Source organism: Harmonia axyridis, chromosome 2 (genome assembly GCF_914767665.1).
Source record: "Harmonia axyridis chromosome 2, icHarAxyr1.1, whole genome shotgun sequence".
Lineage (NCBI taxonomy): Eukaryota > Metazoa > Arthropoda > Insecta > Coleoptera > Coccinellidae > Harmonia > Harmonia axyridis.
The window spans coordinates 53022677-53036789 of record NC_059502.1 but is presented as its reverse complement, the minus strand read 5'-3'; the positions used below and the strand labels follow the sequence as shown (position 1 = coordinate 53036789).

The following is a 14113-nucleotide window of genomic DNA, read 5'->3' as shown; positions in this document are numbered from 1 at the left end:
GTGTCACTGTTTGATGAGTTTTTGGGCTCCTGGTGTGATTGGAACTTAATTATTCAACAGTGAGGCTGATGCAACTGTTATTTTGAATGGATTGCGCTATCGAGCTAAGATTAATAAATTTTTATGGCCGGAATCGGAAGATATTGATAAGAACGACGATTATTTTCAGCAAGATTTCACTACGTGCTACACAAGTAACGAAACAATCGAAATTTCACAAGAGAATTGAACATAAGGGCCGCAAATGTGAGAGGTCATGGAGAATTTCATTGAAATGATATGGTGCTGCAACCATATCCGTCGCAGCCATCCATCCATTGATTTCTCTTAAAATACACTCGAAATGAAACATCTTATTGAAAAACCCTTTCGAACACGCCTGCTTGTACCCCTCTTTCCTCAAAGCGTTGTTGGAAAGGGAATTGTTCACTCGACAGCACCATACTATCTTTATTCAACTAATGGGATTTTATATAATATGTTCCTTTCATTTGATATCTACTCTATCAAATCTTATTTTTGTATATATTATATAGAAGAAGTGCATCATATTTGGCATAGTGCAGGTAATTTGGAATTCTTAGATATTTGAACTATCAATTATGGTATCTACTCATGAAGAGGATGTAAGAGAGGTTTATTCTGTGAAATGAAAGAAGTATTTTCAGAAATTATTCATTATTTACTATTTATTGATTGAAATCAATCTCATTCAAAAGTTCTTCATACATTCATTTTGAAGAATATCCATGATGGAATGTTTCATTATATAATTTAGGATGACAAAGCAATATCTACAATGATATAATATCTGAAGTATATCAAATAAGTACAAAGAAGAGCGCAGATCATTCGTTTTTATTCACATTTCACTAAGGAGCAACAATAGTAAACTAATTATTGATTTTATTCTCGTAATTGCAAAAAATTGGTTTTCATCGCCTTGTCGTAAATATATAATTATGAGAATATCCCTTTATGGCACATTAGTTTCATTTGAAAAAGAGAAGATTGCTCTTTTAAGGCGGTCATAAAGATTCGAAGAAGTTCATAGAAATGCACGGAATATATATCTTCAATCTAGGAATTTCTTACACGACCAGAAGGAAAGTACAAATGGACTTATATTCCGAAGTGATTTTCGTACACTGCTTTCTGGATTTTATTGAAATTCACCGATCGAACGAAGCCCCAGAAGATTCGGGGTAGAAATAAAAAAAATTGAGCAAACATGAACGTTCTTCTTATTGCACACTCGCCGAAACTTCCTGCAGGTACAAGAATAATTACAAAATATCTAGGCAATATTCACGTTATATAATGAAGGTTCAACAATATCAAACAAGTAACAAAAAATTATCTTATTCAGTTATCAACATAACGAAATTTTCATATAGACCTCTCTCTAGTGTCTAAACTCTTTCAGATTATCATATTGGTGTAATTCAATTTTGATTTTTCGATTATTCAAAGGAAATTAGTTCAGGGGACGTGAATTGTCGATCGCATATAGCTAAGATGTTATTTTTTTAAACCTTCAACTTTTTTCAGTCAAAAATAACCTTAAGATATTCTGGATCTATGGTATGGTCAAGTATTTTCATGCAGACAAACCTTGATGACAGGATAAGTCATAAGATAGTAGGTACATCAAATTTTATATTCCAATGACGATATCTTTTCCACAGTTCATCTTTTTTTCTGTAAAAAGAAGTCCGGTGCGAATGAAAAACCACGATATCCAGAATTCTGAGAAGGCATTCGAGTTCTTTGAAATTTCCTGAGATAAACCAGTTTAAATGAAATAATTCAAGGGAAGCATTCAAGGACATATTAATAGACAGGGTGTTTCAAAAACTAAGGACTATGAAATTTCGATCATAAAAATGAAAATTCGAAATTATTATTGAAACCACTCGCAATACACCAATAATATTCAGTAGGTACTTTTTAAAACCCTTCGTTTGGTACAACATTGTCAAGTATAATAAAATATACAGAATGTTCCTAAGTTGGAGGTACAAAGGATAATAAGAGATTCCTTGGATGATTTTAGAGAAAAGTCCTATAAACATGGGCCCACAAACCCTTTGTTTCTTGTCTTCCCAATTTTTTGTGACCACCAAAAAAGTTCTGGAGAAAGAACTGTTACAGAAAAAAAAATCACCCTGTATCTCGAAAACAAAGAATTTTCGGGCACGTGTTTATAGGAATCTGTTATTTTTTTTTTTTGTACCTCCAATTTAAGAATACCAGTACTATATGTGGAGTGCATACTCGTGGGATGGCACCACACGCTACGCATGTGGAATAATAGTTTGCACAGTCGCCAGGCTCCGTTACGAAAGTGTGCAGGTGTACAAGGCAGGGTCCACTGAACTTTCTGTCTGATAATTGCAGAGAACACCTCGCGAAATCAGCATCATTTACTTTTTACTGCTCACACATAATGATGGTGTAATATATTTCAATGTAACCTCAGTACACTTGACGATGATGTAGCATTTGAAATCGGTCGTGATAATATTTGTTTAATATGTGTGATAATTTAATGGAATCTATTGTTTATTTAAGTCAATTTCAAACAGATTTTATAGTAGGACAACATTTTGCCATACCATACGGTCAAGAAGAGCAATAGCTTTTATGAGAGAGCTTAGAGAAAGTTGACGTCAACACCAAGGGGTGTCCGTGAAGTTAGCACCCACTTTTTCGAAAATCAAAAAATTTTTTTTGCATTCGTTAGTAACTATTTGTAACACAAAACTTTTCGTTCGTACCTCAAGGATACTGGTAGAAAAACATCGCATTCCAATGCAGTGCTAACTTCAGGTTTTTTTTTTCGATTTTTTAGATTTTTCCAAAAATCCCTTTTCTCAATACAGCCAGTACCTGTCACAAATAGGTACAAGGAGAGCTTGCAAATAAGAACTTACAGTTTGAAGCAGACCTCATTGCATTATTAACTTCTAACAATTAAAGAAAAATATTCCCAAATTTCAAAAAGGGTCATGTGAATACATCAAGAACACCTTCGGAAATATTCCTGAGTAGACTAAAATAAAATGATTTCATCTAGATCTTATTGTCGATGGTCTTCCGAAGAAGTTTACAAAAAAGTTGTGCGTAACTATGATATTGCGAATATTTTTTCTTCTTCAATTCCTTCCCATCACTATATTATGTATTGTCTAGTTTTAATCAGAACTCTAATTTTCACCAGAAAAATCTAGTTCCATGATTTCAATGATCTCAAGCACTTGAATAGCCATATCGAATGAAATCTTCTTCTATCCATCCCGCCAGTACTGTTTTAGGTAATTCATTAAATTCCCGGAAGAGGTTGCTTTTCTGAGTAATATCATCAATGCTTGATTCGAATCGAATTCGAACGGTGTTGTCCTACTATAAAATAATCTTTATAAATCTTCTGACATTTCTCATAGAATTTACAAATGAGCTTCGATTTTGACAGAAAAATACAACAATCTTTCCGTAAATGGAATAACCAATGATCTAGATTGAGTAGTCGTGAAGTGCAAAGCATTGACTCTAACATAAGAGAGAAAAGATTAAGTCCTGGATAACGTGACCACGAGGAAAAGGTTAAAGATGTTTTTATTTCTGTCAATGCTAAGAGTAACCAAAAAAGAGTTCAATGATCGATTGGTTTAACGATCGATATGTTCAACCAATCAAAACGCATTGGTTGGTTAGTTGGTCTCACCTTTCTGTTAGAGTCGATTCCTCTCTATCTATACGCTATCTACTCATTTTTAGATCATTGGGCATTACTTATTGGACACAAATGACATGAGAAATGTTAAAAAATAGTACACAGTATTGCCATTATAACCATTTAAAATTGTACCATTTCTATTGAAAAACTTCTTTCAATGGTGATATTTGAAAAAAGTGGAATCCCCTTTCTTTTTTAATAGAACCTTTTTCATGAAAATTACTTTTCTGCCTGCCCTGCCTTATTCACCTCATTTTTCTCATTGAAATGATGTGTCTCCGAAAAGGTCTACATTCAACACTAGCCATTATAACAATAACGCTATGAACAGTAATACTCTCTTTATTCCAGTTTGCACAGAAAGGAAACCGCTGAATTAGGAAAAATATAATTCCGACATGTGCCATTATCGGTGTAAGAAAAAATCAACTTAATATCTGAGATTATCTACGCGTTGGACTCCTTCAGGTCTTGAAGTCGTGCTAATTGGTGAGGTTCCAGCTCGTCGGGGATGCTCGCCCTGCCTCCCACCACCTGTTTCGGCTCCGCGTCGGTAGGAGGCGGCACGTGACTGATGGAGTTCTCTGCCGTGCTCGGCCCTGTGGTTTCGCCGTCACTGCCTGTGCTGCTGCTTATTGCGAAAGGGGCCGAATCGGCCGGTGTGTCGTCTATGTCGTCCATGGAGTCCATCCGACTCTGCTTGGGAGGGTGCGATCTCTCCTCTTCCTCTGGCTCCAGGGGACATTCCTCTTCGGGTTCCTTCTCTTCTTCTTTCTCGACTTCTTCTTCTTCTTCTATTACGTTATGGGTTTCTTCTTCCGGTTGTGGAAATGCCGACTCGGCCTCCTCTATCATCGGTGTAGCAGCCGTGATCACTATTTGAGCCACGCCCAGACCGAAGTCACCTCCGGATGAGAATTTGTCGTCGTGGTTCATTTCCCGGGATTCCTGTCAATTAGAATTCATTTGAACTTTAAATATAATGAACAGACATAATCTATATTTCGCTCATAAAGGGTTATCCATTTTGTTGTTCCGAAAGTAAACGTAAATTAAACACCCTTTCATTTAGAATAGCGGTCAATTTTTTTCAATATAATACTGCCATTATGTGTCGAACAGCATCTTGCCTAAAACTCAATCACTGTGAGGTAATTTCCAATGACTGGCCGGCACATTTCAGCACATATCTCACCAATAACGGATGTTGGATTACAGATCGTCAATTGTCTAAGGATTATCCACTTCTCCACCAGACCTAATTGCATACTATACAGTAATTTTTTGAGGATGAAGTGGTTTCTCAGCAGTTACATGGGGAGTTTACTGCCTCATATCCGACAATTTTGCTTGTTTAAGTAGTCACCGAGTGAAAAATGTGCTTTGACGCTGAAGAAAATTTGATGAGCACATCGTCATCCGAACGTTGTTGTTCATCGGCATATGTACTTTGCATTCCATAGTCAGCTGGCCTTAGCTATTGTGTCAAATGAATCTCTTATGGACGGAAATGCAAATCCAGATGCGAAATAAGACCATAGCGGGACGTAAGAGAGGCCGAAGTATTGTGCGCGTCTTCAATACTTCACAATAGGAATATTTTCGGTCGAGCGAGCATTTAGAATATTTAGATGATGTATGTAAAAGTGAGAGTAAAAGTGAATAAAAAATAAAAAAGAAGGTAAAAGTAGAAGGGAATGGAAAGGAAAACGAAAGAAAAAGGAAAAGCCAAGGTGAAAGGTAATGAAAAGTGAAAAGGAAAGTGAAAGTGAAAGAAAAGGAAAAGCAGGGAGAGAAGGCGAGAGAAAGGGATAAGTAGAGTGAAGGAAAAGAAAGAAAAATGTTAAGTAAACAAAAAGAAATAAAAGATAAAGGAGGTAGAAAGGTGAAAGGAAATGGAAAAATAAAAGGGAATGAAAAAGTGGAAATGAGAAGTAAAATTGAAAGGAAGAAGAGAAAAAAAGGATAGGAAAAGAGAAGAAAATGGAAAAGAAAAGAAAATGAAAAAAAAATGCAAAAGGAAAGAAAAAAAGAAGTGAAAGAGGAATACAAGTGAAAGTGATAGCAAAAGTGAAAGGGAACAGAAAACGAAAAAACGCAAAGAAGAATTAAATGAAAAGTAAAAGGAAAATGGAAGGAAATGCAAAGGAAAAGTGAAAGTATAGAGAAAAGTTGTAGTGAAAAGGAATGAAAAAGTGAAATGGAAAATGCAAGTAAAAGGGAGAGGAAAGAAAAGTAGAGAAATACAGAAGAGTGAAAGTAAATATCATTGAAAAACTGGGTTGAAAGTAAAAGTAACAGTAAAAGTAAAGAAGAGAAAAAAAGAAATATATAAGTGGAAGGGAATGGAAAAGTGAAATTTAAAATAAAAGGGGAAGCAAAAGGAGAAGGAGGGATAAAGGGAAAAGAAAAGTTAAAGCGAAGGAAAAGAAAGTAAATGTGAAAGTCATTGAAAAAAGGCTGTAAAACCCTGATAATTATGTTATAAAAGTTGCAACGATGTTGCACGCCTATGGAACGTAGGACAAAGGAAAGAAATAGAAAAAGTAAAAGAAAATGGAGAAGTGAAACATAATGAATAAAGGAAAATAAATAAAAATGAAGGGAAAAGAAAAAGTGGAATTGAAATGGTAAAAAAAAAGGAAAGGGATAGGAAAAAGAAAAATAAAAGGAAATAGAAAAGTGAAAGGAAACGGAAATTTAAGACAAAGGAAAGAAAAATGAAGGAAAACGAAAAGGGAAATGAAACTAAAGGAAAGGGAAATAAGGCAAAAAGAAACTCAAAGTAAAAGTAGAATTAGAAATGTAAGTAAAATCAAAAGTACAAGTAAAAGCAAAAAAAAAGAAGAAGTAAAAGGAAAAAGAAAAGGAAGAAAAAATTCAAAAGAATGAGTTACGTATAACATCAGATTTGAAAACTGGAATTAGATAGAAGTGTTTTCATGCTCGAAGTCGATTATCACAAATGGCATATAAATGCAAACATTCAATTCCTTGAGAAAATATTCGAGTAGAAATTATTCAAAAAACGTCAGATTCCCTGTATTCGAAACCGAAAAAAATTCATATAACTCACCTCTTCCTCAACCGCCACACTAGGAATTTCGATTGCTGCGAAAGTGACAACGATTACGATTAAGTTACTCTATGTCGCATTCAAGTTAACACTCACAAGGTACGTTACTTCCTTTCTCGTCGAACTGCGTGCCGTATTGCTCCTGTTGATTCCTCGACAGTTCGATCGCGAACTTGCCGTTGCTACTCTTCGGCGATTTCGGAGATATTGCTGGGACGAAATCCATCTCTTCCTCTATGATCGGAGGCGGCGGGGGCGGTTGCTCTGCGGGGGGCGGCAGCTCCGGCTGGTCCGAAAAATACTCTTGGAAATCGCCCGAAGGGGCGCCGGGCGGCGTGAACACCGGGGGCGCCGAAGGGGGCGGCGATTGGTCCAGTTCGTTCGACATCGGTTCTCCGAACTCGTCGCACTCCTCCACCACCAGGGAAGGGAAGTTGCCTATTTTGCCCTCGAGCTCTCCCTGCCACCAACCGTCGTCCACGCTGTGCGCGCATTTGGACAGGACCCTGATGATCTGACCCTCCTCGAACGTCAGTTCTTCGCTTCCTTCGCCGTCGTAGTCGTAGAGTGCTATGCAATAAGTCGGTGGCAGAGTGTCCTGGCGTTGGGTCATTGGTTGCGTGGGAGTGATGTCGGCGGCCGGGATTGAGATCACCTGTGAAAATTTTCATTTTTTTGTATTCTTTTTTCTTTTGAATTTTGTCATTTATCCCGACTGATTGGAGGAGGTTTTGGAGTAGCTTTACTACTCCAACAGTGAAGAGTGAATATTTTGACTTTATCATAAAATGGCGAAAGATTATTTCATGAGCTTCCTTAAATCCCGGCAACGCAAAATAAGAACTCTGATGACAAAAGCAAACAAGCAGCATCGAGAAGACAACTCTGCCTATGAGTGAAGAAAGTAGAGGTCTGTTAGACATTGAACTTGCTCGTGGACTCGTGGCTCGTGGGAAGCTTACAGCCATACTTCACAAATCAAGCAGGTACGTCAGAGTTCTATCAAACGTCGAATACAGTATGTAGGGAATCGATTCCCTCGAAAATATTCGAACCATAATGCTAAAAACAAAAGAACTCAGTGTAAAAACTTGGAATGATCAAAGCCACACCCCTAAGAGATCCGTAGAAAGGATTTGTTAACGGTCGAATGGAAAACGGCCTGAATGCCCATAAAACTCGACAATCAGGGCGAATAATTCAAAATCGAGTTCAGTCCAGTCTACGACTACAACATATGTGCAACACTTGCACCGACAACGAGAAGAGTTAAGATTTTCACATATGTTCCCGAGACTGGCGAAAAAGTACCTGCGATCGACCCTCAAAATCGATAAGATCTAAATATCACCTTCTTCAAACTCTTTTAGTCGGTTGGAAATAAATTGAATAAGTGTTTCTATACCGTTCTTTTATTTCCCTTATTTGTCCTTGACCGTGAACTACTAGTTAGTCGCAATATAAGGACCAAAACCCACAAGTAATATAAATTTTAAGTGGTCTCATTTCAAGAATAACTTCACTTACTGATATTTGTTCTGGAGATTGATTCGTTGTTGTTCCTGATTGTACCGTCATCTCTTCTTCCTGATCTATCGTGTAATCAACCGAAGAGAAAGATATCTGATTTACCAGCCCCGGATTTGACGCAAGCTGTTCGCGCTCAACATCCAAATAGTTGTGGGGCACATAGCCCTCTTCACCCCTGTAATTTCTTGCTTTCAACCATCCATCACCATCTCCTTCTCCAACCACTTCTAGTTGTTCATTTTCGATTATCGTTAGTTCATCGGGATTCTGAGCCTGCAACACAAGATGTCTATCATAATAGATATGTAAAACAAAGTCGGCAAAAACAATTTTCGTGATATTCGTTGAATTCTTTGAAAACATCGAAAAATTACAAAAGAAAATCAAAAATTAGAAATAGAGATCCGTTGGAGTACATGTATCACTCTTTAAGGTTACTCTGTTGATGAATAAATTTGAATTTTCGAAGAACAAATGTGTTTTTTCTGGTTAGGTCCGGGACTTATTAGTTATTGAGTGAAGTGTTGATGTATACTAATGTAATAGCTCGACACTGGATTACTCCGTATACGTGAAATCAAAATACTCTCGCCAAAATAGTGTACGCTCTTTTCGATCCATGTTCACCTCGAAGTTTATATGTATATGAATAACAGGTAATTTTTTTAGTTGAGTCAGTCAAAAATATAGATAAGCAAACATCTAACGGAAAATTTTTCAAATATAAGGTTGGTGATTTTGAAGGGAATTTCACCTAAATCAGAAATTTTTCCATTTGTCTGTCCGCCCGAGAGTTGGCGTTGTGAGCGTCGTGCTACACTTTAATGCGGCCTGGCGGGTTTAAGGGAGCCACCGCGTTGGAGCAGATTCACCTCTCCACGATGGTGTGAGAGGGTGTCTTAGGCAGAGATCGCTTAATGGCCTAACTGAAGAGAACACCAGCGATCTCGGGATGAGACACCGTAATCTTTCGAGAGAGGGCGCACCTACGATATTTGTCCCCAGAAAGTCTCGCCCAACATTTAATTAGTTGCGGAGGTCAACTTCGGAATTTCAGTTGGGAACCTCTGTTTTTTATTGCAAATTCCTATTCTATGGCAAAACATACAAAACTTTTGTAAAACAATTTTTCACAAATGTAATATCCATAGACTTAAAGAATAAAAATGAGCAAATGTTCAAGCTTGAGCGAAATCGTCAATCTCAAATAGTGTGTAGTGAGGAGAAAGACGAATATCTGTTATGACAACCTCTTTTGGATCTACTAGTAAATATATAAAATATGCCTAAAAAAAAGATGTGATGAAGGAAAAATAGAATATTTCTGCATATAAACACAATTATAATATGAACAATAAATTCATACCGTGTACGAATACAGGGCTGTGCATTTCAGTAACGAGCCGCTTGAGACGATGCTATCTCTCTGGACATCAGAATCATTTTCTTCTACGACTGCCGCGTCTTCTGTTCCCCAATCTACTTGAGTAGGGTCATCCCATCCAGCTGTCAACTGTTCTATGCGTTGTCTCTCAGTCTCCAGCATGGCTGTAAATAGAAATTTATTGCCGAATCAAATTTCAAATTATTTTTCGGTCCGATATCTCTAATAATGATTAAACATGATTATTGATGTGTTTGGCGCTATCATATTTCAAGGGAACGATCAAATTGCCTTAATAAACAATGCAACTGAAATTGGCGACACCAAAAGTAACGGGTGTATTTTAGCAGCATTAGATGTTTTGATGGTTGTTATATATGGTTTTACAGTTGAGAATGCCAAACTGTGTTGACATTTCTGTTCAATATGGTTTGGCAATTCTTCATGAATCCTTCATCCAGAACAGAACTTCCAAATCGTGGAAATTTACTCTGGAAAATAAATCTGTTCGCGATGTACATACATGACTTTGTCCATTTTACGATCAACATAGTCGCCCTAGGTATCAAGCAATTGGTGCATTTATTGCACTCCTCTCGATTCAAACTATCAACAAACAAAGAAATGTGCTCATCGAAGAGAATGTTGCTGCTGTGACGCAAAGTGTTGAAGAAACCCCGAAATGTATAAGAATTAAAGCCAAATCATCATCGTTTACGTCGAATTTTTGTTGATTGGGCTAATTTGTAAATGGCTGAAGATGAGCATTTTTTACCGAAGAATTGTGTTTAATTATGAAGCTTATTTCTGGTTAATTGGCTTCGTCTTCGTCAATAAGCAAAATTATGGTTTATGGAGCAAAGAGAATCCTCAAGACATTAACGAATCACCATTACAACCAAATTGACTGTTTGGTGCGATTCACACGCTGACGGTATAACCAGTCCTTATTTCTTTATACATGAGGAGCTGTGGCTACGGTGAATGGTAAACGCTATCAAACCATGATGACTGATTTTTTGTTTCCAAATATGAATCAGCTGAGACGATGTAACTTGCCATACAGAGCGCTTGACCATCAATTCATTGCAAAATTAATTTGGTGACAACTTTATTTCCAAAAGTGGTCCTGTTAACTGGCTTTTGTTAACGCCTTTCGATTACTTTTTTTAGGGCTATTTTCAGTCATTGGTTTATGCTGACAAATCAGCAACTCGTGAAGCATTGGTTGCCAATATTCAAGTCACCATAGACGCCATACTATCAGATTTATTGGGAAAAGTAGTGAAAAATAGGACTGGTCGAATGGACGATGTAACTCGTAGCCGTGGCGGATATACGTGAAAAATAAATGCCATGAAATTATCTACCAAATTATAATAAGAATAAGAATAATTATTCCAATAATATTTCTGTTTTGTTTTATTATTTAGAGTTCTAAAGCTTTAAAAAAAACACCCATTACAAGGCGAATAAAAAGTCAATGCCAGTGCTCAACCACTTTATTTCGTTAGTACCAAGCTTCAAAAGATGCGTGTCAAAGTTTGGCAATATAGAGTCTGGATGAGATATTGAAGGTTAAGTGATGCTTCATTTGTTGTTGTTCGAAAAATGTGAAAAAATACTGAACAAGCAAAGCAATGCTTGATAAGTGGTATTCAGATTCTGCTTAATCGATAAAAAAGTGGTATGCTGGCTTCACCTTTCATTCTGATGAAGAAGTAATTGAACATTCATTTATTAACCGTTCAATATAATAAAAATACTGATTAAATAAATACCATTATTGTGCCAAAATCTTAACTATTGATATGTTTGTTTGCCTGAAAATACAAATCCAATTGACATGTTGATTAGAATCAACATTAATCAGAAGATAAGATTAATTATAATTAATAAATAAATAAAATAAAATAAATTATTAATAATAATGATTAATTAATCAATTAATTGATAATAAATGATTTAATAAAATAAAATTAATAAAATATAATTAATAATATTAAGATTACAATTATTATTTCAATTAGGTATAGATGTCGATTTGTGTATCCATTTCACAGGAGAGTAACAGACAAAAAATATTACTACCTGTTCAGATTGCTATATTTGGAAATCCGTCCTACCAGAGATCAGAGAAACATTTTTTTAGTTAACCCACGGTGTCCTCAACTGCAAGCTAGTGAAATGAATATACAAGTTGTAAGTTTGAAAATTCATTATGTAACTATAAGACATTCACCAGGAAAAATCAAAAAAAAAATTGTATTGAAAAATACACTATTTCTAAAACTGTCTTCATGTTAATTCAGTTTCTCAAATCATTAACCGTTTACTCATTTGTATAGCGTTGGATAATTTATTCTTCTACTGATTGGTTTTAATATTTTGTCAAATGGAATTGTATTTCTAGACAAAAAGTATGTTATATATGAAATAGAAAAGGTTTTGGCACAATGATTCCATAATTTCGATATTTATATTAGTCTTCATCTAGTAGACTCAATTGACCTTTACAATTTATACTTTCAATATAACTTATTTGAATGTGTCTTCAGAAAAATGTAGCTATGAACCCAAGTACACGCTGATTTCATATCGATTAACTTTTCATTCTTCTAGGTGCTGATATACTCGGAACTCTAAAAGGCATATGTGTTGAACAAATATATGAAAGAGAAGTGGCGAGGAAGATGTAAAGATGTATCCTCTACGTACTCACCGTCTACTTCGGCCGTTTCTGCTTGGCTGTCTTCACTATCGGCATGTTCGACCATAACTTTCGAGATAGGGCCAGGAGCTGGTGCTTCAGTTTCCGCGAAATCGCTATCATAAAAGGAATCGGAGCTGGGATGATCCTGAAAAAAGAGTGGAATATTTTACTCCATTTCAGGCTGATGGCTCAAAATAAGGCCTTTAATAGTCCACATTCAATTATTATCTCCTTCGAATTATCGAAAATCAAATATGCACACTGTTATTAGATATAGTTCACAGGCTTTTAGCAGGACTTCCCAGATGGATATTAATTTTCTACTGTAAATTTGAGCATATGTATTCAAAGCTTGTACCACATATTTTAAGTATGTATTTTTTCGTGTTGTTAAACCCTTCGATTGCCCTCGTGTGATTATAATTGTATATTCTACTAGATGCATTTTTAATCTATTGTTTACTCTTGATAAAGTAATAAGGGGTATTCCTATATTGGCGGAACAAAGGAAAATGATAGATTATTTGGATTATTTCAGAAAAAAAAGTCATATAAACATGGTTACGCAAACGATTTGTTTTCGAGATACAGAGTGTTTCTTGTAGTCCTACTTTTTTGTGAGGATTATACCAGTATATCGAATCTTTTTTAAACTTCGCTACAGTTTGGGTAAATAAGTACCAAAACTTAAAATCAATTTATTCATCATTTTTATCACAATTTGGATTTTCCTGAGGATTATTAGAGAAAAGTTTAAATTTTTTTTCCCAAATTAGTGACAAAACTACAAGAAACCAAAAAGTGTAATACTGGACCAAAGTTTTTTTTTACATCTTTCTAAACTACCATTGATCTACTAAAAGTTCTGGACGAAAGAAGCGGGCACGATATGATGCAAATTTCAAGTTGGAATATGTCTATGCCAAATTTAAGATGAATATCTTGTAAAGGGAAGCTGCTATGAGAAAAATTCGAACTTTAACACATGTATCTTGAAGAAAAAATATTTTCGGGCTCATGTTAAAGGATTTTTTTCTTCAAATGATCCGAGAAATTTTGTTTCACAAAAAATTCAATTAATTTTTCATTATCTAATCCCATAAAATTTCAGCTCTAAATTATTGTTGGACAGAATTCCAGTAGAATTCTCTTCATCTTCAGAAAAAAGTAGAGCCTTTCTCATTTTTAAAAACTAGTTCTCGTATAGGAATAACATTAATTTCACACTAGGTAACTGTAACTATTGAAGCATTTGCTTCAACCCGGTTTTAGATCATTTTACCTTCGTCAATAAAAAAAATCTAACAAATAATGTAACATTGATGTCTTATCATTCCAAGATATTTTAATGTATTATTGAAAGGATCAAAAATGCATTAGTTTTATCTGTTCACCATAATTTATTATACCCACCAAACATAAATTGAACCACAGATCTGTTTTTTTTTGTAACAAACGAAAATTATCAAGTATTTTATAATAGAAAAGCATAAAATATATAATTAGTATAATAAGTGCTGATAACAATATGAAAGGGTGCCAACTGTAGACGAAATGAGCCATTGTTTGCGAACTGCGTCAACATTTCAGAAAAATCTTGACACTTTATGTTTCGATGTTTTTGTTTCCAAAAATCTTATCCCAATCAAGGGTAAGATTCTGCCTAAAATA

At 35.5% G+C, this 14113-nt stretch overlaps 1 protein-coding gene across 7 annotated transcripts in view; it reads right to left on the bottom strand.

Annotated features, from left to right (window-relative positions):
• Nucleotides 1-4065: 4065 nt before the first annotated feature.
• Nucleotides 4066-14113, bottom strand: part of LOC123672302 (protein nervous wreck) — a 37126-nt gene continuing 27078 nt past the window's right edge. For 6 of the 7 annotated variants that reach the window (XM_045606363.1, XM_045606365.1, XM_045606364.1 and 3 more), the window contains exons 9-14: nucleotides 12452-12587; nucleotides 9712-9893; nucleotides 8343-8618; nucleotides 6912-7470; nucleotides 6816-6850; nucleotides 4066-4687 (exon numbers count right to left, since the gene is read on the bottom strand). In XM_045606363.1, the coding sequence (XP_045462319.1) occupies nucleotides 4187-4687; nucleotides 6816-6850; nucleotides 6912-7470; nucleotides 8343-8618; nucleotides 9712-9893; nucleotides 12452-12587 (1689 nt within the window). In that variant the 3' untranslated portion in view covers nucleotides 4066-4186. The remainder of the gene's footprint in view (nucleotides 4688-6815; nucleotides 6851-6911; nucleotides 7471-8342; nucleotides 8619-9711; nucleotides 9894-12451; nucleotides 12588-14113) is intronic. The other variant, XM_045606369.1, reaches the window with a different exon arrangement.